General features: G+C 36.2%; 1 protein-coding gene across 1 annotated transcript in view; it reads right to left on the bottom strand.

The window, feature by feature from the left end:
- Positions 1 to 491: 491 nt before the first annotated feature.
- Positions 492 to 26,566, bottom strand: part of LOC149783063 (sacsin-like) — a 51,267-nt gene continuing 25,192 nt past the window's right edge. The window contains exons 8-10 of the mRNA XM_089933338.1: positions 15,362 to 26,385; positions 13,757 to 14,050; positions 492 to 10,109 (exon numbers count right to left, since the gene is read on the bottom strand). Of these exons, the coding sequence (XP_089789464.1) occupies positions 13,760 to 14,050; positions 15,362 to 26,385 (11,315 nt within the window). The 3' untranslated portion in view covers positions 492 to 10,109; positions 13,757 to 13,759. The remainder of the gene's footprint in view (positions 10,110 to 13,756; positions 14,051 to 15,361; positions 26,386 to 26,566) is intronic.

The following is a 26,566-nucleotide window of genomic DNA, read 5'->3' on the forward strand; positions in this document are numbered from 1 at the left end:
GCAAACATGTAACATGATGTTTCACCTACTCACATTATCCTGACACCAGGTCAACCAGTCATACCACTAAACCTTTAAGCCTTTGGTATGACTCAGCTGGGGTTCGATCCTGCGACCTCCCGCATCCGAGGTGAACGCTCTAACGAATAGGCCAACGGAGCTGTCTAAACGAATATTTACGCAAAGGCTATATAGTATAGAACAGTTGTAGAAGCCATGATACTTTGCATTTTTTCTTGTACTCCAATAGAATCTTACTGTTTTCCAGAACTGTCGTATATGAACCACTATTGATACACAGGCAGACAAACGGACCGATATATATAGATGGATAGCTTTTTTGGTAGATAGGCAAATGTGTAATTAATAGTTTTAATAGTTGCTTTATTAGTTTATGATTGTGAGCGGTAATATTAGACTGTTAGAGTGAGCAGAATGAAACAATAGTTGCACACCCGGTGGATCAAAGAGAAATTACGCAGGACAACGAATAAGTAATCGAAAGTTTATTAGTTTACCTTCAGTCAAACTTGGGTATAATATATTTGCACACACAATTACAGTTGCGCTCGTGGTGGCTAAACGATAAATTGCAGAGGAAAACGAATGAGGCATTGAACTTTATTAATTTTCTTTCAATCCACCTTAGATGTAATATATCTGTACACACTTGTTATCTAAGTTTTTATAAAGGTGTATAATTTATTCACTATATAAACGCACATGATTTACAGGTAAGAACTGCTAATGCATGCTTTTGCTAAACCCATAGAGTGTAATTTACCTTATATAAAGCAAAATAGAAATGATAAACAATGTGCATGATTATCATTAACACACTATCATACTGTAAATTGTTATGACAATATGGATGTTCTCTTTGTGCCCACAAATTTTAATTGATTTAATCATATTTACCACTTCGAGATATAAATGAACATGTCCTCAAAACACTAAATGATTTGAACTGTTTTTTTAATAGATAAAACGTCACTTGCGAAATGCTTTGTTTTGGTTTATCTGTGTGGTTTTTTCTTCTAATTGAGTAAGTTGTTATTTTTAATATTGTACAATTCTGAAATAATAGTCGCTTCTTACGAGGGATTGGAGGTAAACATTTTCGCAAGTACTTAATGGTTTGTACACTATCATATCAATCCAGCGATAAACGTTTTTGTTTTGTGGTATAGAACTTAATGATTTATAAAAGATTTTATATCGAGCAAATTGGTTTTAATAGATCATCATACGTTATTGATAGTGTAATTACCTTAGAAATTTACACTCATTATGCAAATTCAGTTCCAAAAGCCAAAGCGCTAATTCATAATTTAATCAAAATACCAATCCTACAAAAATTCAGTGTGAGTAATAAAAAAAACACACAGTGTGAGTATCAAGAAAAACTGTGAGTATCAAGAAAAACACACAGTGTGAGTATCAAGAAACACACACAGTGTGAGTATCAAGAAAAACACAGTGTGAGTATCAAGAAACGCACAGTGCGAGTATCAAGAAAAACACAGTGTGAGTATCAAGAAACACACACAGTGTGAGTATCAAGTAAAACACACAGTGGGAGTATCAAGAAACACACAGTGTGAGTATCAAGTAAAACACACGGTGTGAGTATCAAGAAAAGAAACAACAGTGTGATATCAAGAAAAACACACAGTGTGAGTATCAAGAAATAATAATATTACAACAATAACAGCTAACTCTCTACTGATGACAGGCTGACACGATACAAGCTGTAGATTATCTTCAAACTTGATACTGTGTACATTTACCGTTACACGTTCAAACTTGATACTGTGTACATTTACCGTTACACGTTCAAACTTGACACTGTGTACATTTACCGTTACACGTTCAAACTTGACACTGTGTACATTTACCGTTACACGTTCAAACTTGACACTGTGTACATTTACCGTTACACGTTCAAACTTGACACTGTGTACATTTACCGTTACACGTTCAAACTTGACACTGTGTACATTTACCGTTACACGTTCAAACTTGATACTGACTACATTTACCTTTACACGTTCAAACTTGACACTGTGTACATTTACCGTTACACGTTCAAACTTGATACTGTGTACATTTACCGTTACACGTTCAAACTTGATACTGTGTACATTTACCGTTACACGTTCAAACTTGATACTGTGTACATTTACCGTTACACGTTCAAACTTGATACTGACTACATTTACCGTTACATGTTCAAACTTGATACTGTGTACATTTACCGTTACACGTTCAAACTTGATACTGTGTACATTTACCGTTACACGTTCAAACTTGATACTGTGTACATTTACCGTTACACGTTCAAACTTGACACTGTGTACATTTACCGTTACACGTTCAAACTTGATACTGACTACATTTACCATTACACGTTCAAACTTGACACTGTGTACATTTACCGTTACACGTTCAAACTTGATACTGTGTACATTTACCGTTACACGTTCAAACTTGATACTGTGTACATTTACCGTTACACGTTCAAACTTGATACTGTGTACATTTACCGTTACACGTTCAAACTTGATACTGACTACATTTACCGTTACACGTTCAAACTTGATACTGTGTACATTTACCGTTACATGTTCAAACTTGATACTGTGTACATTTACCGTTACACGTTCAAACTTGATACTGTGTACATTTACCGTTACACGTTCAAACTTGATACTGTGTACATTTACTGTAACACGTTCAAACTTGATACTGTGTACATTTACCGTTACACGTTCAAACTTGATACTGTGTACATTTACCGTTACACGTGGACATAAACTAATTTGCAGTCTGTATCATAGAAAGAAAAAAAACATAGAAATAAATAATGCAAATGGTGCAAACCTCTATACGAATCACACAACTCAGGCTACTGCTAGTAATTCTTTAAACTTTTCAACACATACAGCATATATCATAAAGAATCATAGTGGAACTTGCCTAAGTTGTCACCTTCATAAAAACAAAATATATTCGTACAGGACTAACCTTCCTCATCCAGCATCTTTTTATACACGTTTAATTTTGTCACAAATAACACAGATGACAAAATGAAGAACTCTCTCAAGTGTCTTTTTTTTTCTCAAGTGTCTTATAAAAGACAAGTTTAATTGCATATATCGACACCTTCATACAAAGGAGTCCTGTTCATCGAGGCAACAAATAAGAAAATGTTTACACAATTGTGTCATATATGTAATATATTTAAAGTAAACTTGTGTATACACAACGAAAATAAGTTGCCTTGGGGGTGCTTCTGCACATTCGACAAATAAGCATTTGACTGACCGGCATGCTAAGAATTATTAGATGAGAGAGAACTGCGAGTTTTACGTTCTCTTTGTCTAATTATTGTCTAATTATTTAAAAACTTGTAAATTTTATTTTTCCACTCAATCATTCTTGAAGATATATTGTATGTGTGTCGTAAAAGTGACAACAAAACACAAAATATACATTATGTTACATTTAAGAATGTGCTTTAACATTCAAATCTAAATTTAACTAAAATGTACACATACTTAAAGACAAAAAGTAAAATATTATATACTGCATTTCATTCGACCAATGGTTAGAAGCATTATGCAATCTGTAATACAATATTATATACAGTGGTTTACCGTTAGATCGAATTATTTCAGATACTCATGGAACGATTTTAATGGCAGGGTCTTAGTGAAAAATTAATCCCTAATACCGAGATTTCAGTCATATCTATGAGGCTTGAATGGGTATGCTAACCACACAAGAGCAGGTTAATAAAATATGCGAAGACATAGCTTCAATTGTATAATATCGGGCGAATTGTCCCATCACAAATAGGCATATATCATTGACTATTGATCATTATTGTGTTAATCATCGCCTGTCATTAAGGGAATATGTTAGTAACATCCGCAAGTCAGCCAATTGGATGACAATGAGGCTCGTCTTTCCAAGTTGGGGGCTTTAAGACAGGTTGTACCAAAAGAAGAGTTATCAACGTTTATGGCAGGGATGGGCAAACTACGGCCCGCCAAGGGTTTTCATGCGGCCTAGGAACAAGTCATCATTCGCACTGACTCTGTTTATGTTACTCTGTTTAACAAATAAATGTGCTTCTTTTGAAGTTGAAGTTTAAGTTTTCAAATATTAACAACATAATTACAACTGAAAATTAAGTAGATGTTATTTAGAAAAACCATTTGTTTTTGCTATTTCAAATATTAATTATTTTACTTCATGAACTATGCGACCCGCGACAAGGTGTAAATTTATGTATGCGGCACTTGAACTGGAAAGTTTGCCCACCTCTGGTTTATAGTTAATGTATGGTCTTCTAAGATATCATTTGAGATGGTTTTATTCTCATGGGTCGAGAATGGTTGATCGATCAATCCGAATATTGATTTTCCTTCTATGGTGTGACCACGGCATACAATGCATCATCAAATATAATATTATACTGTTTAGCAATTGTTGTCAGCTATCCTCGAATAATTGCAAGATTTATACACAAAATCAACTAAAATCATGCATAAAGCACAGAGTACGTCAGGTTAAGAAACTTCCACAAACCTTTTTTGATGAACGTTTCTGACATTTAAAACTCTAAACAACATTTAAATGCATCAGTGATAAATATTAGCCAGGTCTATATAATCAAGCATTGCTTTTACTAATATAATTTATCGAATAAACAAGCATTCATCGCAATATCAAGGTGACGACAACCAGTCTGTTATTCGCTGATATCTACTTACAAATGATCAATGAGGTCGACGTACAAAATGGGAAAGAATGCGTTCCGAAAATGTGTCGATATGAATCATACTTGCATGAGTTTAGAATAATCTCTGTTTAAATCTAAAATAAGAAATTTGATCTAGAAAACAGTCACTGGCATTCCAATATGTCTTTAATACAACAACAACAAAAATCACATCCATTGAAACCTGATTAAGTATTCTCTAACATTAAATACATTATGATAAAATGTCGCCACAAACAATTCAAACCACCAACTACACATCAACAAAATAATAATCACAAACAATTCAAAGCAACAGCCATACATTAGCAACATAGTCACATTTACATAATGGGCTGCAATTGCCACTACAATACAGATTGTCTTATTGAGAATGCATTATATGCATTTTAAGGATGCGTTCAGTCCCCTGGCTTACGTTGTAGTACGATGATTTTGCTGATAAGTATTCTAATATTCGATAAATTTACCAGGAAAAGGTATGTATTATGAATTTTGTACAATATTTCACACGAAAAGTAAAATACTAATTCACGTTTCAATAAAAATACTACTACTACTAAAACGTGTTATCTGATATTGTCGCATTTTGATTTAAAAGTTGATGCCCCGCTGAAATATCATAGTCTCTTTGCATTCTCTTAAGAGTTCACGGACCTGAACAACACACGGCCCAATCCTCTTATCATTTGTTTTCGCAAGGCGAGATCTGACATATGTTAGCAAAATCATCACCCCAGGTGAAACAAGATAAAGGAAAAAGCAATTATACAGTATTATAGCGAAGGGAAGAACTCCGAACTCGATGGGTTGTAGTACAGTAATGAATGCATGGCACTGACATTTCAATTGATGATCATGTATTGTTCATCTCATTGTAACGACATCGCTATTATTATCTGTATTAAATTATCACAATAATACAAGTAGACATATTAAACATCGTGCAGAGGAGTAAATGATGTCACAGTGTGTCCCTTCATATAAATTTAGTAACATACATGTATATCAATAATGGGCAAATAATATCAAGATGCATTCATTTTAACATAATATAATTAAATTACACCAGTAATAAACATCTTAAGAACATATTCCTTACCGGGAGGATATTAAAAACAGATCGCTAGAACTATCAACTGCCAGATATTTCTGACAGCAACGTTTGAAAAAAGTAACCGTGTGCTCTGTCATTCATTTTTGTTTATTAGGACATTCGAAATTCGTTGTGTAAGCAAGGATTATGTAGCAATATATACACATATATATACGAGGTAGAATGCATTCCACCTATATTTGATTATTTCACCTGTTTGATTATGGAAACTGGTAATTCAACTTGGAAAGTAATTTAAGGATAATCAATTTTAAAGAAAGGCAACGTAACCAGTTTACTTGTTCTTGCAGTACATGTTGCAACAAAACGGCAATCAAGAACAATCCATAAATAATTTTGTAGCGGTTATAATTTAGGGGTGTTTACTTTCAGTAGCTTCATCTTGAATCTGCTTTTCGCAAAAAAAAGCATTTTTGAAAAGTTATAATTATGATATAATTATTATAAATATGAACCTAGACAGTTTTAATTATGATATAGTTATTTTAAATGTAAACCTAGACAATATTATCTAATGGCCTGCTACCAAAGAAAAACATTGCAAAAATTACATGTTATAATGTCGGCAGAGCAAAAAGTTGGAAACTCAAAAATAACCTTCTATTCACATCATTATTCATCCAAGAAAATGTTCTATAATTTAGCGTGTTGCGAATAATTGAGAAATTGTTAGAACAATTCTTCATGGATTTTAAAAAATCGAACTCTAACTACCGCCCTAAGACTGAAATATGTACAAATAATCAAATAATGTACTACAATGTTACATTGTCGATGGGCCATATTTGTTTGTAATTTACATAATTAAAAATGAATTAAAGAAATACCTCTTCAAAATTTTCAGTCTCATTTATAGTATGATGTATATACAAATGACTGAATGTAGACTGAGACGTGGTACGTCATCTACTACATATCATCCTAGAAAGACACACTCTTAACTTGTAAAACCTTATCCAAAGATAATCTATCTGTGCTTGAGCATGACATTGCGATACAGATGAAATTGTCTATGTCAGCAAATGTTTGCACTACACATACAAGTAAATTGTCGGTATCAGTAAATGTTTTGCTAAACATACAAAACATTCTAAACTTAAAGATGCAGTGAAAACATTCAATTTAAATGGAAATTTTAAATGAGGCACTAAATATTAACACATCGAATTAGTAAAGTTTTCATGCCATAATTGGAGATTGTTTAATATTTTCAAGATAATTTCAAGATCATTCTGGCTCATTCATTACAATCTTACTCAAACTTGCTGTTATTTTCTTTGGACTAACGAATTAACTAAAACCGTTGTGAATAATAATAATAATAATAATACTTAATATAGTGTGATATCCTACTTATAATTATTCTTATGATAATCATTCTAAAAATAAACTAATCCTGGTTAATCAACTCTCTGGTAGATTTGGGGATGCCAAAAAGCAGAAAGTATAAAACCTAACTACCAACGGTCAGTCTGTCAAGACATTCTAATCTCTTGTCCAGTCTGAGAATTTAAATGTAAATGAAGCGTTTTTATGTGAAATTAAAGGTGACACCTAAAATAATAATTATTATTACAATTTTCATTTGATTTCATATATGAAGTCAATGAAATGTGGAATAAGGTAACTAAATATTGCATAAAAATCATTAATTATTTAATTGTCCTAATACAAAAGACTATATACACAACTTAAATATAAGAAAAGAGAAATACTATTCTAAAAATATAAGTATACATTGGCATTCAGTCTGTCTACATTGTAGCACGCGAAATAGAAGTGCGTATTTAACAACATGCATAATTTATTTTTAGGAAGTTACAAACTTTCATGCTTTATTGGTACACAATTGTGATAACTATGTACACGTTTTGTATCACGCTCGTCTGATGATACATACAATATTGCGATAACTATGTACACGTTTTGTATCACGCTCGTCTGATGATACATACAAGATTGTGATAACTATGTACACGTTTTGTATCACGCTCGTCTGATGATACATACAATATTGTGATAACTATGTACACGTTTTGTATCACGCTCGTCTGATGATACACACAAGATTGTGATAACTATGAACACTTTTTGTATCATGTTTGTCTTTTGATGCATACAAGATTGTGACAACTATGTTACCTTTTTGGTCCATACTCGTCTACTGAATGTAGTATAAACGGACATATGCATTCATTAAAGCACATTAATGAAAATATTTTCATATAAATTTAACCTAATTAAAACATCACTCATTTTTATGCTTGCTGAAAACAAGCAAGTGTACATGAACATAATGATTCTGAATATATACACTTCTTAACAGTGGAAGATAGTTACCTTGTGTTGTTGTTACTACATATATGAAACTGTTACATGTCAATATAACCTGTGAATAAGTCTTTTGAAGTACAATCAAGCATGCATGCCTAATTAAAACAAAGTGTATATTTAAATTCGGATTGTGGCTATTTACATTTCTTTATAATGTTGTGTAAATCTATGTCTTTGATACGGTATAGGTATTTCAGGGAATAAGCGGAGACAAGCATATGATGCCATTTATGTTTTTTTCTTATTGTTTGGATTTGATATTCCATTTTAGAGTATTCGCCAAAAATCCATTAATGGACGTTTTTATCACTAAATGAGATAGAGTTAATGTTTTATTTACATGACTCACGAGGAAAAAAATCATTGTACAAGAATATAAGGATACATACAATTGGCTTGATATATTAAACTTTGACAGATACGATACTGCAATAAAGTTAAGCTTCACAAAGTTCGGAATAGTGTAAAACTACATGTACATGCATATATTTACAATAAAGGCATTATTAAATCCATTTCTGCAATGCATTTGCTGTAACTTGTTCAATGATATATTTACACTGTGGATTACATAGACGATATTTGCTTTAAACGAGTGAATAACGGATATATTTCATCGAGTGGATGAAAAACTCAGTATTTTCATGAGTGGCTTTGCCACGAGTGAAAATACTAGAGTTTTTCACCCACGAGATGAAATGTATCCGTTATTCACTCGTTTCAAGCAAATATTCTTTTTATTTTATGCTCACATACGTTGGCTACCTAAAGTTTGTGACACAGTGAATTAGCAGATTTCTTACGGTAATGTCACCTATTTACCGTACATGTTCTGCTGTGCTATGAGTACCTGCGCACAAAATTAGTTCCACATCAGATTGATAAAATTAACTGATATTTCCAGAATAACATACTACAAGTTTCAAGGATAACAGACAGGGATTATTAATAATGACAGTGACATATACATAAGGAAAAAGTAGTTAACTGACTGAAAATCAAAGGGAGGTAAGTATGTTCTGACCCAAAAAGTAGTTCCTGTAGTGAAAAAATAGTTATTTTTTCACTACAGTGAAATATCAATTTTATTTTAATTAGAAAATCAAGTAATTCACTGTTTAGCATAAAATAAATGTTGATATTCAAATTGTTTCCTTTTTGGTAAAATAATTTTAAAAAATCACAGTAAAATATAACTGTATAAATCTTACTGATACACCTGTACTTCTAAATTAAGGCAATCGACTTTACTTAATACCACCTGATTCTCACTGGTAAAGTCTTCATAGACAGTAAACGTTTAAGCTTCCAGTGACAGCTTTTACAAATGCATATGATGCATGTTGAAATGATACGACACACAAATGATATGATCATTTCCAAACTATCAACCTATTTTCAAATCTATCTAACATTACAAGAGCCAAATTTTACATTGTCAGATTGTTTAGGTAATACGGTATGTCAGACTGTAAGCCTGATAAAGTGACACAATCAAGACGAAACTAGTTCCCAAATCTCATAGACCATTGCTTCCATGCGTAAATCATATTTTCTAAGGTATTATGTGCTTGGTATAGGATATGCTATTTTTATTTACAATATGACAAAACATTGAATACAGTATATTTCTCTACACATTGTTCAAACAATATTCACATAATGTACCCAACAAGAGAATAACGTAAACATTTCATCAATTATACTACACAACTACTATTACATACAATACAAATTTTACCTTACTCGACATACTCCAATTAACGTTTCACTCATATTATTATATTTCACCATCTCTCATTGTATAGTCTATCACTGTATTCTGTTAAAATATCCCATACATTTTGTGAGGCGCAGTGCATGGTAAACCTAAAGAAGAAAAAAGCATACAATATAACGTTTTTACGTTTCTCAGTCAGTTTTGGCTATCTCTATCGGCTAACCTGTGTTATAATTACCAGTAATGGTCTCAGCAAACGCGGGGCTCCATTTGGGTCATTTTGGCGGGACCCTTCGACTTATGGACTGGGCCTCCTTTGAGCACGGTATTTATAAATAAACTTTTAAACAAGTTTTATATGATATTGAACTTAACATTTTCTTCCATCGCCTTAAAATTACTTTCTCTCTCTATATATATTTTTTAAATTACTAACGCGCGGGGACCCAGTGAGCCAAGTCGGTACAATCGGCCTAAGGCCGGCCCTGATAACTACGAGTGTCTGAGATACTGTACAAGAAGATTTGAATTTTTTTTTAATTACACTGTATATGTGTTTCCTATCTTAATTATGCTATTTGTGTATTTCTTATCTTAATTACACTGTATGTGTATTTCCTATCGGTACCGTCAAAAATGGGTTTCGAGTGCTAAACAAAATATTGGAAATCGTTTCACATATGCTTTACTGTATTACAAATATTTTGTTGATATATACTATTGTTACTGCAAAAGACATTATTTGTGCTTTCAGTCATGTCCAGGGGAAAAAATCATTAATTACATAACATTTTCTAATTTAGAATGATTAAGATTTATATCGCCTATTGGTATTTAGCGTCTCTTCCTGAACCTGTTGAAATTTAAGTCTTGAAAATGTAAGTAAATTCAAATATGTGCCATTTATGTAAACGTCAATTTTTACTGTAGAACCTCCTTAAAGATTTGTGTCACAGCTTCCCAGTCCTTTATGTCCTTTCGTAAATGCATATGAAAATGTAAACGTACCGTAATACATTCCTTGTGAACGGGTGTAAGACCAATTTTCATCCAGAAAAACGCAGTCAACTATTCATATCGGTGACACTAATTTTGTTAGCTTCCAATACTTATTTGATTCTCGTGCGGAATCTCTCTCACTCCTTTTGAGATATGCACAAGAGTTCATTTAACTATCACGACCATTCGATGAACACTAAGTAACCATAGTACTTACAAACCTACTGTGTGACTCTGCCCCAACTATTTACCACAATTCATACCTTTGGTTCGTATCATACTTGCCTTATTATTTCGATATGGCCAAGGTAGGCTGAATATATATATTTTGGCAAGGTTTTTCCTTATTGTGGGGGTATGTGAAGGCATCTCTATTTTCTCACTCCATCAATTTTCATTTGAACAAAAAGCAACACAAAACAATAAGTTTATCAATTATGTAAATATGAAAGTCAAACGGTAACTTTTTGATACTTGTTTTGTGTGAAGGAAATTATATTCATAACTTTTAATCATGTGCCATCCGGTTATTCGGCAGCGGGATACCGTACTCAACAAACGGGAAAACATAAATGTGAACTAGCTTGACCGCGTGATAGCTGTCACTCTTATCCACGTGCCTGTGCACGCTATAAGAACTGTTCGTTTTTCAGTAGTTTAGTCTTTATGATTTTGCTTTGTAAAAAATAAAAACGCTGTTGGATCAAAGTTTGATGGTATAGTTCAAATATGTATGTTATGCAGCAACTATAAAAATCAATATTTTCATTAAACAAAGTCACGCGTCTTACAGTAAGATCAATGTACTAGACCATGACTAGATTCGATTACCACAGACTGACAGGATATTATTCAGACATACTGGCTCGATGTTGCACACAAGGCCCGATGTGACCTCCTTCACAGCGTAATACATGACTATAATGGAAGCAATTTCTTTGCCGTGTGATGAGACACATCATGATAATCCGATAAGAAAACGTCTTGATGTTCCGGTAAGACACACCATGATATTCCGATAAGACACGTCTTGATGCTCCGATAAGACACGTCTTGATGTTCTGATAAGACACATCATGATGTTCCGAACTCTTAAGCTTTTAATCAGCACAGTTTACAAAGACATTTGAAGTTAAGGCTTTTACCCCTGTTTTGATATTGTATGTCTTTATCTTGTGAATTTTGCAGAACCCTTACCGTTTGCATTTTTTCTTGTCGTGAACATCTGTGTTTAGTTGAATGGTTTTGTGCTCCTGGGGATTATGGCTGGCTACCTATCTGTCGGACGTCACTATACTATAATATACTCTGTTACTCTGTCTTTGTATGTATGTATGTATGTGTGTATATATATATATATATATATATATATATATATATATATATATATATATATATATATATATATATATATATATACAGTGGAGCCTCGTTAATCCGGACACATTCGTTCCCAGCGAATATGTCCGGATTAACGAGTTTTCCGGATAATTGAATCATGCACATTTTTTATTTTACGATATCATCACACGGTATATATGTATGAATAGGCAAAGTCAGTGGTGCCGAGTTGGTCTCCGAGTATCTTTGCCTTGGCAATGAGCATTTCATAGTTGACGGCGGCGTGGTGGGCCGACATGTCTGAGAATCACATGAATACGGCATCATGGACTTGTTGATATTTGGCATGGCGAGCGCGGGTTAGGTCTGCTGAGTCGGCAGGTACGGACAACCATTTGTCCTTGTTTTTTATAATGTCCGCAACTGTCGACTTGCCAATGTTTAAGGAATAGTAAGCTATAATATGCTGGCGTATATCTTGAATTGTAGCTTTTGGGTGATCTTCTTTGTGCTGGCAAATCTTCTTTTTTATGCTGGCCGGTATATCTACTCGTCTGCGCTTGCTTGATGGTGTCGCCATAATATATGTAAAAAGTACAACGAATACAAACTGTTATCTCCCAGTTAAATGCGTAATGGTAAACTAATAAAATGCAGTCATTTTTATAAGTCGTATTTTACAATTGCTAATGATTGACGTCCCCATTTTATTCGAAAATGAAGCCCTATACTGTCCACAGCTTAAAAATGTCAACTGCATTTGCACAGCAAACAATAAACTGTGATTGTTACATACAATTGGTAAACAACAAAGAGGCTTAATGACACTTTTAATTTATTTACCATATGTTATGTCAAAAAGCGTGGACGATTTGATCCCAGTGTGTTTATTTAATTATTAACACCCCCGTCGGCGACTAGCTAAAACAGACATTGTTTATACACTCGCTGGTTACAATATGGTCACGCTACTTAGCTACTGATAGTGGCCATAGATTCTCAAGGGCTTCACTACTGTGTTTTATGTATTATTCTTCTGATTGTATTTTCACATACGATTTTTCGAATTTTCTTATTTTTGGACAGATTATTTCGGGATTATCGAGACAAGTTTTAATGCAATTTTACACTTTGGTCCCCGATTTTGATTTCCGGATCCGGAACGCGGATTTCTTGATTAACGGAGCAAAATAACGTTAAGGAATTCCGTTCCCGTTGAATTATGTCCGGATAGCGAGGTTTCCGGATAAACGGAGTCCGGATTAACGAGGCTCCACTGTATATATATATATTGTCATCTATCAGATAGCCCTGTGAATTGAATTGAATGAAGCTTTATTGACTCAATTATCATGATCTAGCTACTTAATGAATTATGGATATTTTGCAGGATCGGACTAAATTGATCATCGTGTAATATAATAAAAAAAGGCTCTAAAAACCTCTATTGTGGTACCTTCTAGTTGAGATAACTTTCATCCACCAGCTGAATAACTTTCTCCGTTATTTCAAGAGTAGCTATAGCCTGCTCTTCTGTATACATTTCTGCTGGAATTTCTGTCCTTGAAATGGAGTCGGGGTATCTCATCTTGGTGTGTTCTCCCAGAAAGTCCTCCAAGTTCGTAGCCAATTGCAGAAGCTCGGGACTCAGGCCACCACTTCTTGCAATATCAGCGAGCCTGTGACTTTTCTGACTCACTTTGTTGGCATCTATTGCGTACACGGCAGCTTTCAGTGCTTTCTCTGTCGCCTGTTTTAAGAATGATGTAGCTTTGAAACATTTAAAGTGCAAAAGGCATCTAAGTCTAATAACGTTCTTTGTATTTAAAAAAAACAAACGAATTCACAAAAGTCTCCCTAACAATACACTCCCCAAAAAATATATGCAACTCCGCAGAACATTGATTTCATTGTAGATAGTCAATAACTTCATGCTTATGTCATCACTGGCATATAAACAAAAAATGTGCAAGACTCGCAATTTAAACATTCTGTGAAAACATGAGTGTTAAGTGGCATTACATGTAGTCACGTTAGATATATATCCCATAATCTACATTTCTTTTGAACGAATTTACCCTGTTAAGAATGAATCATAAGTGTTTGGATATATCTCACCAATGACATTCCTGCTATCTAGTCTAGTTATCCAGCATTTACAATCTCACTAGTGACATATATCTTACACTTAAGACCAAAACCTATCTGGGCATTTAACCTGTCTTAAGTTGTTGTTGTTGTAGGGTTTAACGCCATTTTTCAGCACACGATAGGCTATACATGATGGCCAGTATTAATGGTGGAGGAAGAACCCGGGAAAAAGGCCGTAAAGAATCACCGGGGTTTTCCACGAGAAGCTACTGGCAAGCTTTCTCACATACCCACATTGGCTGAATCCGAGACTCGAACCCACGCAGACAGAGGTGAGATGGCAGTGATCTGTAACGGAGAGCGCTTTAGACCACTCGGCCACCCCCCTTGTCTTAAGTAGGTGAAACAGAACAAATATTTATCATTTTGTGAGAAAAGGAGAAATGGGTACTATCGGAACATAATCGGAGGCAATTGTATCCATAAAAGAGATGAAATATAAACCTTCAGGTTTTCATAATTAGTAGTTTCACTTGTACACTCACAAACATATCGCTGTAAAAGAGCAACGTCCAAGCAAACTTAAACATTTTAAGGATATTCATCTAAAATGAGAAGCAAATTATGTGGTAATATAAGCAATGAATACTGTTGTATGCTTATAGACAAAAACCTGTTATACTAAAGAAAACCTATGAAACAATCCAACAGTTGGTGGTGTAGCGGATAATCACTATCTCCGCTTCACATTTCTCATTCGTGTTGAATTTATTCCATTGATGTGCTGCTGTCGTTATTTTTGTTTGTCTGTTTCTTTGTTCTGTTTTTTTTTTTTATTAATGAATGTCTGAGCTTGAACACGATTATCAGTATAATCAGAAAATAAATAACTATGCTAGAATACATTGAGCTTGACTCCTAAGTCTAAAAAAATTCTAAAATTAACGCAATTAGTTGATGAAACACTTACCTGATGGCAATGGTAGCAAATCCAATTGAAGGCTGGAGCAGAGCTGGCTGGAGGAAGGAAATCTTTGGCTGAGGTAATGTCTTTTTTTGCCTGTCGTAGCCAGCGCTGAGCATTTGATTGATCGGGGACAGGTGGCAGAGCGTAAAACCTTCGATGAGGATAGTGTCTTCTGCTGTGTGTCTCGAAGTAAGCATATTCATGCTGACTGTGTTCCTCCCTGTACTGGGCGGTTTTTCTATTTACTCTTCTGCCCAGATTCTCGTATGCTGTGCCTGTAAACATGCGCCGACCTTCACGTTTCGTAAAAGGGATATTTTGGTGATGAACTGATTGTCCACTATCGAGTTGTGATACAACGTCTTGGATATAATTAAATATCCTATTGCAGTAGTCTTCTTGTCCAATATTTTTGTCAGGATGCCATCTCAGCAGAAGGCGTTTCAAAACTCGCCGACGTTCTTCCTTTGGTAGTGTCCATGCTTCTCGTAGAATACTCAGGATCTGGCGGCATATATCGTCACAAGGGAGAGAACCTACAGGCAAAGCGTCTGATGGTAATAGATCTCGCGACGTTGAAACCGGCTTTCGCTCAAACTTGAACAACTTGTAAGCGTAAACTATTACATGGCCCTTATCTTGATCCCCAATATTTATTAGGTATTGCTTTTTTATTCCAGTTGCACTTGGGTCCATTGACTTTACTGGACGAATTATGCGAACATATATGTAAACTGAATTGTCAGCGTCTGATTCATCTATGTCGTCTTCAAGCTCATAGGCCACAGAGTCATATTCATGATCTTGAAACTCTGAAAATCCTTGCTGCAGGAAAGCATGAAATTCTTGAGGCACGTATGTACCTGGTCGTGGAAAAATTGAACATGGAATGTTTTGTTGTGCATCATAGGGATCTATATCTAGCATATCCAAGGTATTATTAATTTCATAACTTTCCTGCAAACAATTTAGAATAGCAAACAATGCTTCAGTCCGTTGCCGGATGGGATTGTTTGTACAACGTTTGATTAAGTCAATGACGCCGTTTGGTTTTGCAAGGAGATCCTTTTGAATATTTATTTCTCTACCTTCCTCTGCCTGGAAATATAAGGTAAAACTTAGCCCGTTTTCATTGAGTGTCTCATATATGACACACCCTTTCCTTCTCTTGGAACTTTCAATTCTCTGTCCATCGATGTTCAGGTATGTATATAAACCTTGAACCTCTTTAATCCTCACTCCCCGTATTTGTTTTAAAATGTTATCTTCATCCTTTGACGTGAACATCTGGCCATCTATAGTTTTCTCGTGTTTTACCAACCTCGAAATACCCTGAACAAATTCAGCTGAATGCAGAAAGCGCTCAAGACATACAGCCTTGTCACTCTCTATTTCGTTCATTTCCATCGTATCTATAGCTTCTTTCACCACTTCAGACAGAAGTTTGGGGCGGTATCGATCAGGCAATGCTTTTACTACTGGCCTTGGATCTGACACCGTCACCTCTAACTCCTGGAATCCAATAAAATATTTTAAATTGCACTCTTTCAGTCTGCTTTCAAGATATCCATTGTCTGCCACAATCAGGCATTGGGCATTCCTAAGTCTTTCTGATCTATCAGGTAGATACAAGATCTCTTCATCGAAATCTGTTTCTTTGTCTGCTTTACCTAACAATGCCACCATATTCCTGATAGTTTTTCGAACAGTTATCATTTCCGGGAGAAGAAGCCGTTCGTCATGGTTACTTTGCATCTGATATACTAATCGCAGCACAAGGCAATAGTGATTCAATGAAACTTGTTGAGAAGCTCCTAGAAAAATGAAGAAGTCATTGTATCTGCCATAGAAGTCTGGTGCTTTACACAAGTAAGGTTCAACAGATTCTTCTTTACTTATTTCAACAACAATGTTTTTGGCAGGCAGAAGCAACCGACTTTTGGGTAGAAAAACAACTGGTGTATTTGCAAGTTTTTCTTTCATCCTTGGATCTTCATCTGAATGTTCACAGAGGTACACGTATAGCTGGTCCAGAAGGTGGGAAAACGAGGTAATGTCTGACGTTTCATAACTTTTGCTCGAGAAAAGTTTGTTCTGAGCATCACAAACGTTCTGACACTGTAATACTACCCTCTCAACTGGCGGTCTAAGATGAACTCCTAGCTTTTGCAGAATCTGCTTCCACAATTCCGGTTCTGGACATGCCCAGTTTGGAAGCAAATTCATACTTGTCCAGCATAATAATTCAAAACATTCAAGTGTGGCTTGAGAATAGCATATTAGTTTCGTACCGTCTGAGTAGTGCTTATGAAGTGATGTGGTTTTATTTGATACATAATGGGGAGGGATAAACTTCAGTGTCGCCAATTGTTCAATTGTCCTGCTCTCCCATGAGGTTGGAGATGACGACCAAAGAAACTTCACAAGAATCTTTGATTTTTTACAAAGGTTTTCTGAGTATTGATATGCTCCCTCCCGAGCAAGTGATTCTGCGAATTCGAGAAACATACGTTCTGAAACTTCTTTCTTCAATCCAGCCAGTCTCATGAATTCGATCCAGTCTCGGGTATTAAAAGGACTGGGTGGAAATTTATCTTTGTCGCACATGCAAGAAAACACTTCATGATATGGATCAAAGAATTCAGATGCAAGTTTCATTCGGTCACCAGTTGCAATAAAGGGGGTAGCTTGCAGAATGTTAATTAACTGCTGCTGAGTTTGGTTAAAAGCCATTACATTATAGGACCTACGAAGCAGCGTATCCTTTATGTAAAACAGATGTTGAAGATGACAGTACTTTGGTAGGGTATTGAATGAAGGCAAAATCATAGAACAGTATACATCTATTGTATTTGTAAAGGTGCACTGAAGTAGGCTGTGCAGTTCCACAAGATCCTTGTTTTGTCTGAGGAGAATGTATCCAGAACTTGCAGCCCATTCATGAACACCCTCTGCGGGCATACCTAAAGGCAGAACAAATACCCTTTCATGTCCATCTAGACTTGTTGATGTACCCTGATGTGTGATATGCAAAGGCAATGCTTTTATACGATCCCTAATCAATAATTCATCGGCATGTTGTCTGAGTAGAGTCATATGCTTAGAGAAAAACACTAGAATAGCATTACACTCCTCGAGTGTCAACCCTGAACTCCTGATTTGGTTTTTGTGGTCATGGATGCAATTCAAGACCCCCAATGGATCTGTGTTAGATGATACAATAGAACTTAACATCCGCAATATGTCGGCTTGTCCTCTTTCCGTGAACATAACTGTATCAAGTTTCGGGAGGTTCAGTTTTTCTAGTGCACGTCGTAGATCTGACATCCTATCAAATGACCAAATATCCAAGATTGTATACGCTTTGCTTATAGGCCTTAGAACAAAATGTTTTTCATCGCTGTGCTGAATAGGTAAAAGACTCCATTGACTTAACATTGCCAATTTGTTCTTGAATGATTCCTGGTTAATAACATTTGTTCCAAACTGAGTTGACTCTACGGATAAATCAAACATGAATTTCCAAAACCGGTGAATCCACATTTCATTAGGGATCTCATGTGATGACTTTCGACAAATCACATCCTGATCTACCTGAAACACTTTCGAAGACAATGTTGATGGCAACAAAGCAATGAACCTATGTAGAGTCAAGTCCAATAACATTCCATGTTTCCAAAATATTTGTGATTGATATGATATCAGAAGCTCAGCATGCACAAATTGTTCTGATGAATATGGCAGCAAATCAAAATATGAGGAGCAGATAATGCGCCTGGTATTTGAAAATTCCCTTAAAACACCATCATTTGTGACAAGAAGGGCAGTGTTGTCGATTTCGGTTTCCAAATTATTCGAACGAGCAATGTAATCTAAGATTTTACGGACATTGTCAATACTTGCAAATTTTGTTTCAACAAGAGGGACATTAACTTTCAAGTTACATTTTCCCAGACTTGTAGAATTGAAGGACGTCAGGAACTTCAACACTGAAGATGGATTAATCATTTTGGTGTTTATACCTGATTGTTCTACTGATTTCATAATTATTTCTGGGATTTCAATAATCTTCATCCCCAGCTGCTTGAGAATCTTAGAAACAGTATGATCTTCATTATGAAAATACGCTGGAAATATTTGTCCAGACATTTCCAAAGCAGTCCATTCTACACTCGCCTCAACAAAGTGGTGCTCAGCCCCAAAATCATCCATTTCTTGTACAACTGGAAACAGTTGTACTTCCTCCGAGTGCAATTTTGAATACACATATTTGACTATTGCTTTCCAGTCGTCTTCCTTTGCCAAAGTCATTAAAGGAAAACATGATAGAAAGCCATTCAGTAATCGCCAAACAATTTCAAGAGACTGCTTGGATAGGTCACGAAATAGACTTTCCTTTAGATATATCAGTGCAGAAATATAAGCTGGTGATACAATACTCTCGAAGATACAATGATTCCAATCACGACGGTAGCCCTGATGTTCTTTCCATAGAGTACGACGTGCTTCGTGATCTAAAACAAAATGCCCATTGATGTGGCATGGTAATCCAGTTCTGATAGGCAAAGGAAGAAAACAGAATGCCCTTCCATTTGTTTCATTTTGTTCGACAGCGTTTTTCTTTTCCACCCTGTCAGTGCGGTAATTATTATATTTCTTGGATATCTTCATCATCTTCTGCTTGTTTGGGATGGCAAATGCAACACCACCCATGGGAAGTTGTCCTAAGTTATTGTCTTTTAAGGCATGCACAACAGTTTCTGGTAGAACGAATCCGTCCTTGAACCCCATTCTCTGAACTACATAAAAAGACTTGAATTTCCCTCTGATATCCGACACAGTCATTGCGTAGCCAACTTCTGCAGATGACATGTTAATGATACTTGTTCTGTCTCTCTTGTATTGATCGGACCTTTTTTTGACGAACTGAAAGAATTCATCTCTCTTTTTTCTATCCACTTCAGACAATTGTGTCTCCACTATATATTCTTCCTTGATTGTTCCAGAGGATATATTGGACACAATTATCTTGGACACATGTTTCAGAAAAAGAAGAGCTTCAAAGCTGTCATCACAGAACGTTTTTAATATATCATTGACTATTTTCTTGTCAACTTGATTCGATGATACGTGTGATTTATTTAGTGTTTTTTCACTCTGGAGTGGAAATCGAAACATAGTACCTACACTGGACGTGAATAAGTCTTCCTCTAGGTATCCTTTCAATACGTCGGGGTAATTCTTTTTTATCGGTGCTACTAAACAGTGCACACCTGGGTTCTGTTCTGTTACTTTCGGTAGATATTGACATGTTGGGTCAAACATGCACCATACTTCACCGTGTTCAAGCTCTGGACCCTTTGTAAGAAATGATGGAGCATCTGTCAAGTGATATACAGCGTTGAACCCAACTCCATATTGCCCAGTTTTCAATGGATCCTCACGCTTGCTTCCAAGTCCTAAACCATGTATGCCTTCTATGTCAGCTTTTGTGAAGGCGCTGTTATTAAACACGCAAAGAGCCGGGCCTTGTAGAGGTGCATACTTTTCATCAAATATCTTCTCACATCCATGTGTGCGGTAGTCTTTAATAAAATGTATCTCAGATGCCTGTGCATCATCAGCATTTTGTAACAACTCCCTCATTATTCCGTCGTCGCATGGATATGCAGATAGAATTCCCCTTAATCTGGTAACTAGTTTTTCCTTCTGTCCACCTGCGATGAGAAAAGAAAGTTCATCAAAGCATTTTCGTCGCTTCGTTTTCACGCCCATAGCTAGAGCCAACTCTGCAGAAAATTTGTAATGAATAGTTTTTGTATCTGGACCAGTCTCAAATTCATTGTCATCAAGACACAGTGAACCTGTTTCTCTCAATACATTATCCGTGTCTGGAGCAACAATGTCTGTCAAGAAAGATTCATCTAAATCTGTATATTGAACACCTTCATGTCCCATTGAATCATGTAATGCAGACAAAAGTCCATGTACAAGATCGATGTCCTCTACTGATAATGGATTTAACCCCGATTGCCTTCTTTTGTGTCCAAGGACTCTGACAATACAACCAACTTCAAAATTATCTTTTACGCCAATGGCTTTTAAAAAGTGTTTATGCTTTACCAAGTCAGTACCTTGAAGACCGAAAAGTTTCGGCGAGCAGTTATGCCTCAAATTAAATGCAACTCTTGAAGCATCTATCATTTGTTCCCCAAGTAAGAGGATCTCTTCTGTGGAAAGATTGTTGATACTTGCTTTTGTTATTTCATCTGATCTTTTGCATATTCTATCCAGAAAGGAATAGATCTCATCACATATAGCCTTACAATTGTTATTTGAATCTTCGGATATTTTCCTATTGTATTCTTGTGCAATAGTCATTAATTGCTTAACTACTGTTTTGCATGGAACATCGTTCTTTATCAATCCTTTCAATCCTAAGAGTTTGCTGATATACAGTGGTTGGATACTAGCCTCTGCAACTGTGATTGACATTTCATCCCAGACTAGCTCAACACAGCCCACAAGTTTTTCGTTGCACTGCCGGAACAGATTAGCAGGAGAATCTAGCCTAATTATTTTAGGTGAATGATTCTTATTACATATCTTTGCAATTCCGTGCTTTCCTATATTTCCTTTCCATGAAAACTTCCAACGTGATGGTTTCTGAAGAACAGGCAAGAATGTGAGATTTCTAAGTTTCTGAAGATCGTCAAGGTTCTTTTCGAGTTTTTCTCGAACATTTCTTCCACTAAGATATTTCAATATCTTAGAACAACGTTCTATAGCGCATTGCCCACAAATCTCTGCATTCTTTATGACTGACTGGCACCTGTCTTCAAGGAAATGAAAAGGTAGATACTTATTTATCATACCTAGACCTATAAGACGCTCGATGCTTTCTATCTTCCTAAAAGTTTTTCTTCCGCGTGGAAATACCTCATCTTTCTCCGTAAACATATCACTCAATTTACCACAAGGGTTGACCAGCTCAGTGGGACATTTCAGGGCACCGATGGGTTCCGATGGAATGCATTTAGTATTGGCTAAAACTTCTTTCACTGCTTTATGCTCAAACTCTAAGGCATACAGAACGAGTTTGTTCCTCTTGTGAATATGTGCGGAAGATTGGCTCCAAAACTCATTTTGTATGTTTGGGAGAAATACATTGAGGAAAAATTGTTCTTTGGTTACAATTTTAGCCTTCAGTTCATTGGGGTAACATGCTTTGATGCTTTCCATTACACTGCCAGGCAGCTCCACGACCTCAGAGTTCTTTCTAGAATGAAACATTAACAGCGTTTCAAATGCAATTTCTCCTATAACTTTGTCACTTCGTAAAGATGGATCCAAAAATACGCACTTGTCGAAGCTCTGCCAGAAGCTATTACGACGAAAAAGTCTTGATTCCAATTGTACTACCTTCTGGAAGAAATGTTCTGTTATAGGAAGTTCGCTTTTCTGACATTCCAAAGGCCACAGTGAGTAGTATTCATATTCCAGAGCGGCACCATTTTCTCTAATTCCTTCTAGCAAAAAGATGTATGCATTTATCAGTGCGTCCTGAATCAAAGCATTATTCCAGCTGCTGCATTGGGCCTGTTTCTCATCTTCTGTAGATTTCATCAACTGCCGACGGTCAGATGTCACTGCAAAACATCCATTAATGTGCACTGGTAAACTGCAAGGAATGGGAAGAGGCAAGAAGCAGAACAAATGACCGGTTTTGTAAAAGCCAAATGGCAAATCTTTCAGTTGCACTGGACACAAGAGATTTTCTCGCAGTTCAAAAGGCACAGCAACAGCGCCGAGAGGGAGCGCCCCTATAACATCTTGAAACGTTGTCCTAAGTGTCTCATTTGTTCCGGTAGCCCAGGAAATGAGCCAGGAAGCTTTCACTGACATACCAGACTCTTGTGTCAGTGATGGTAGAATAGATCCAGCATATTGGTCAATGTTTTCCAATATAGTAATCTTTTGCAGCCTCCTCACTGGACGAGATCCCAGTTCTCCAGTTAATTTCAAATTTGATACGTATGAAAGAATATTTTTCTCATTTGCAGCTTGCGGTTGTTCCTGAAAATGCTCTTTGCTCATCGAATATATCAATTTCGGATTCTTTGGATCTTTACAATCAGCGGGAAGATGAAAGATTTTTATCTCCTGGACGTGTTGTGTGAATAGTAACAAATTCCCAGCTGCTTTTATTGTCATATGTAAAAGTTCTAAGCACTCCTTCCTCGAGTAGTACTTGTCACATATTTCACTTTTCTGAGCTTGGGATGCTGTTCGAAGTGGAAAACGAAAGAGAGTACCGTGAAAATTGCATGACATATTGCACCCGAAGACATTTTCAAATGGCTTAAATTGATTTTTGAGGCGCTTCATCATTCTCATATTTTTCATTTTTCCAAAATCAATTTTCATACCTGGGCTTGATCCGGGCAAGGCTTTTCCAAGGTGAGATTTGTGAGGATCAAAAATTACAATATTACTGCCACTTATGAAACTGGGAACATCAGTCAGATTATATACTGAACAAAACCCTAAACCAAACTTTCCAATCTTTTCTAACTCGTCCTTCTTTGTAGCTGCATTTAACCTAGTAATGTTCTTAAAGTCCTTCATTTCAAATTGTGCATCGTTGTATGCCCAAATTGCCCGTCCTTGACATTCTGCCATACCTTCGTCCCAGAGACTGGTCTTTGCATCTTCATTTTCCCTCTCATCGTAAAGAAAGTATACATGCTTTGCTCCAGCATCATCAGCATTCTGCAATATCTCTTTTGGAACCGAAAATCCGTCCTGGTATCCCTCCTTTAATAAACGATGTAATCGTGTGGTCAATGGCTCCTCCTGACCCCATTCTTCCATAACAAGCTCTTCAGTGTCTGATAGAAGCTGTTGTGTCAGAGATTTTACGCCTAACTCCTCAGCAGTCATATTCGACACATCTTCATGAACAAAGAATATGTCTTCTTCATCTTTATCTTCTTCTGTCATTTCACGTAGCCATTGTGCATTGCAATATGTGCACTCGGGTCCTGGTTTCAGGACTAATTCTGACTCATTGTCACAATGAATGGGGAAAAGAATATCGTGCAAGCGGTCTTGGAGTCTGCCCTTTTCCTGCCTCAGTCTGTTGAGAATGCTGATTAATATTGATAGATCATTCCTCACGTCATGTTTGGAATATTTCCCTTTTGCATACTTTTCTTTTATTACAACCTGCGTTTTCAAAAGAACATCAACATTCTGTTCCTTGTTGCAACCTAGTCCACGAAAAAAAGATTCAAATCGTTTTAACTCTTCGGGAAGCTTGTTTAAATAAGGAGCAAGATTAAGGTCATTTCTGTTTGATTCAAGAAAAATCTCTTGCGGAGAAGAAAACCCGTCTCCTCTCCATATGCAACCTTTCTGAAAGAGGGTTTGAAAGTTTCGATCAGCCACTAGGTCGTGAATTTTGTATGTGCTGAACTCTTGGTATATTTCTTGTACGATCGGTAGCAATTCTGGCTTGCAACTACTCTTGTAAACATTAATCAACAACCTGAATTGTTCCACAACTTTATCTTGCGGCAGGTTTCGCTTCCAACCAAATGCATCCGCCAACTCCTCGCTCTGGCAGTCGATTAGTGGCATCATTGATCCAACAAGCCTAGAAAACGTTATAAGCCGTAACTCAGACGGTTTGCTCAGCATCTGCTGATGTTGGAACCATGGTAGTACACTTGGAAAGCTTTGAGGTTTCGTTATTACGTGCATCATGCACCTCAGATCCATCAGCTTTGCCTTTAGGGTATCTCCGTGCACATAACTGCCCAGGAGTGCAGGCCTGTCCATCAAAATTTCTAGAAGTTGCTTAGCCTTATCAGGCACCCGATGTTTATATGTTTCACTTTCGCACCAGGTTTCGATCAGGCGAGCCGATTCATACAAATCTTTTGCTGTCACATTGTGGTACGTCTTCAAACCAAGTGTCTTAAGTGCCGAAATATTTGTATGTGTCTGAATCCAATTATCATTTGGAAACTGGTTTTCACCCTGAAACAGTTTTTGCAACGAAGAATCCAATGGGTCAAATAGATCCGCTGGTTTACAAATAGCATGCGTAATATTGGATTCAAGAAAAGCAACTCCGCAGGCCATGGATAGCACATTTTCATTACTCATAAGTTCTCCTATATGTTGTATGAAGTACTGCATAAAAGTTTGCTTCTCCGATAAACTGTAGCTCTCGCCATGCATCATTTGCAAAGTCTCCAGGATCAAACTATTTCGATCCAATTCCCTTGCCCCTAGTGAACAAGCCATACGACATTCTTCAAAGCTTCCGATTATACATGGCCGAGGAAACTTTACAGGATATTTGGCATTCATGATAACGGCTGTATTCTCTTGGACAGACACAGTCCTCCTAAGTGAACTGCTCTCAGTAAATATCTTCAGACACCTCACTAAGCTAGTGCTGTCTAAGTTCCATGAGGAGCAGCCAGCAATACAGTTAACAAACTCTTTCTTGTCCTGTTCTACACAAGAACAGTTGAAAGTGGAAACTAGCTTTTCCTTTTCAAAAGAGCGGTTAATTCTTCCTAACAGTTCAATTACTCCATTCACTGTGGAGTAATGGAAGAACTTCAATATCTCTGATGTCTGAAGCCAAGATGGAAGGGATGGAAGAACCTTAATGGATAAACTCTCCAAGCATCTGTATACACCATCATGCAAGCTTGGTATGCCTTGTGCCTGCTTCACAATCAGATAGTCTTTCAGTGGATACAATTCAATTTCTTGAATATCAGACCAGGAACCAGATTTAAGTAAAGGAATCAACGGCATGTCTTGAAAGAGACCAACATCGTATTTATGTAAGAAAATATGTTCCCATACCATTTGAATCCAGCTGCTAGTCAAAATTGAAACATGCGTTACTATAGGTGGACAGTCAGTTCCATAATGCTCCTGAATAACTTTCTCTATCAGGGTCTGGAATGTTGCAGCATTCAGACGTTCTATGTGGTATATACCTAAGAATGTTAAATATGTATGTGTCAATCCAACATTATAAATGAATACACTTTTTTCATGAATCCAATATATGAAATACAATTGTCTTTATGAAGTTATTTTGGTATTAGCGAAAAAAGAAAATAATATAACTTTTATATTTCAAAACTTCAACACGCTTTTTTAAGAAAATGTTATAAA

Source organism: Sinohyriopsis cumingii, chromosome 14, assembly GCF_028554795.1.
Source record: "Sinohyriopsis cumingii isolate HCF-2022 chromosome 14, ASM2855479v2, whole genome shotgun sequence".
In the NCBI taxonomy this organism is placed as follows: domain Eukaryota; kingdom Metazoa; phylum Mollusca; class Bivalvia; order Unionida; family Unionidae; genus Sinohyriopsis; species Sinohyriopsis cumingii.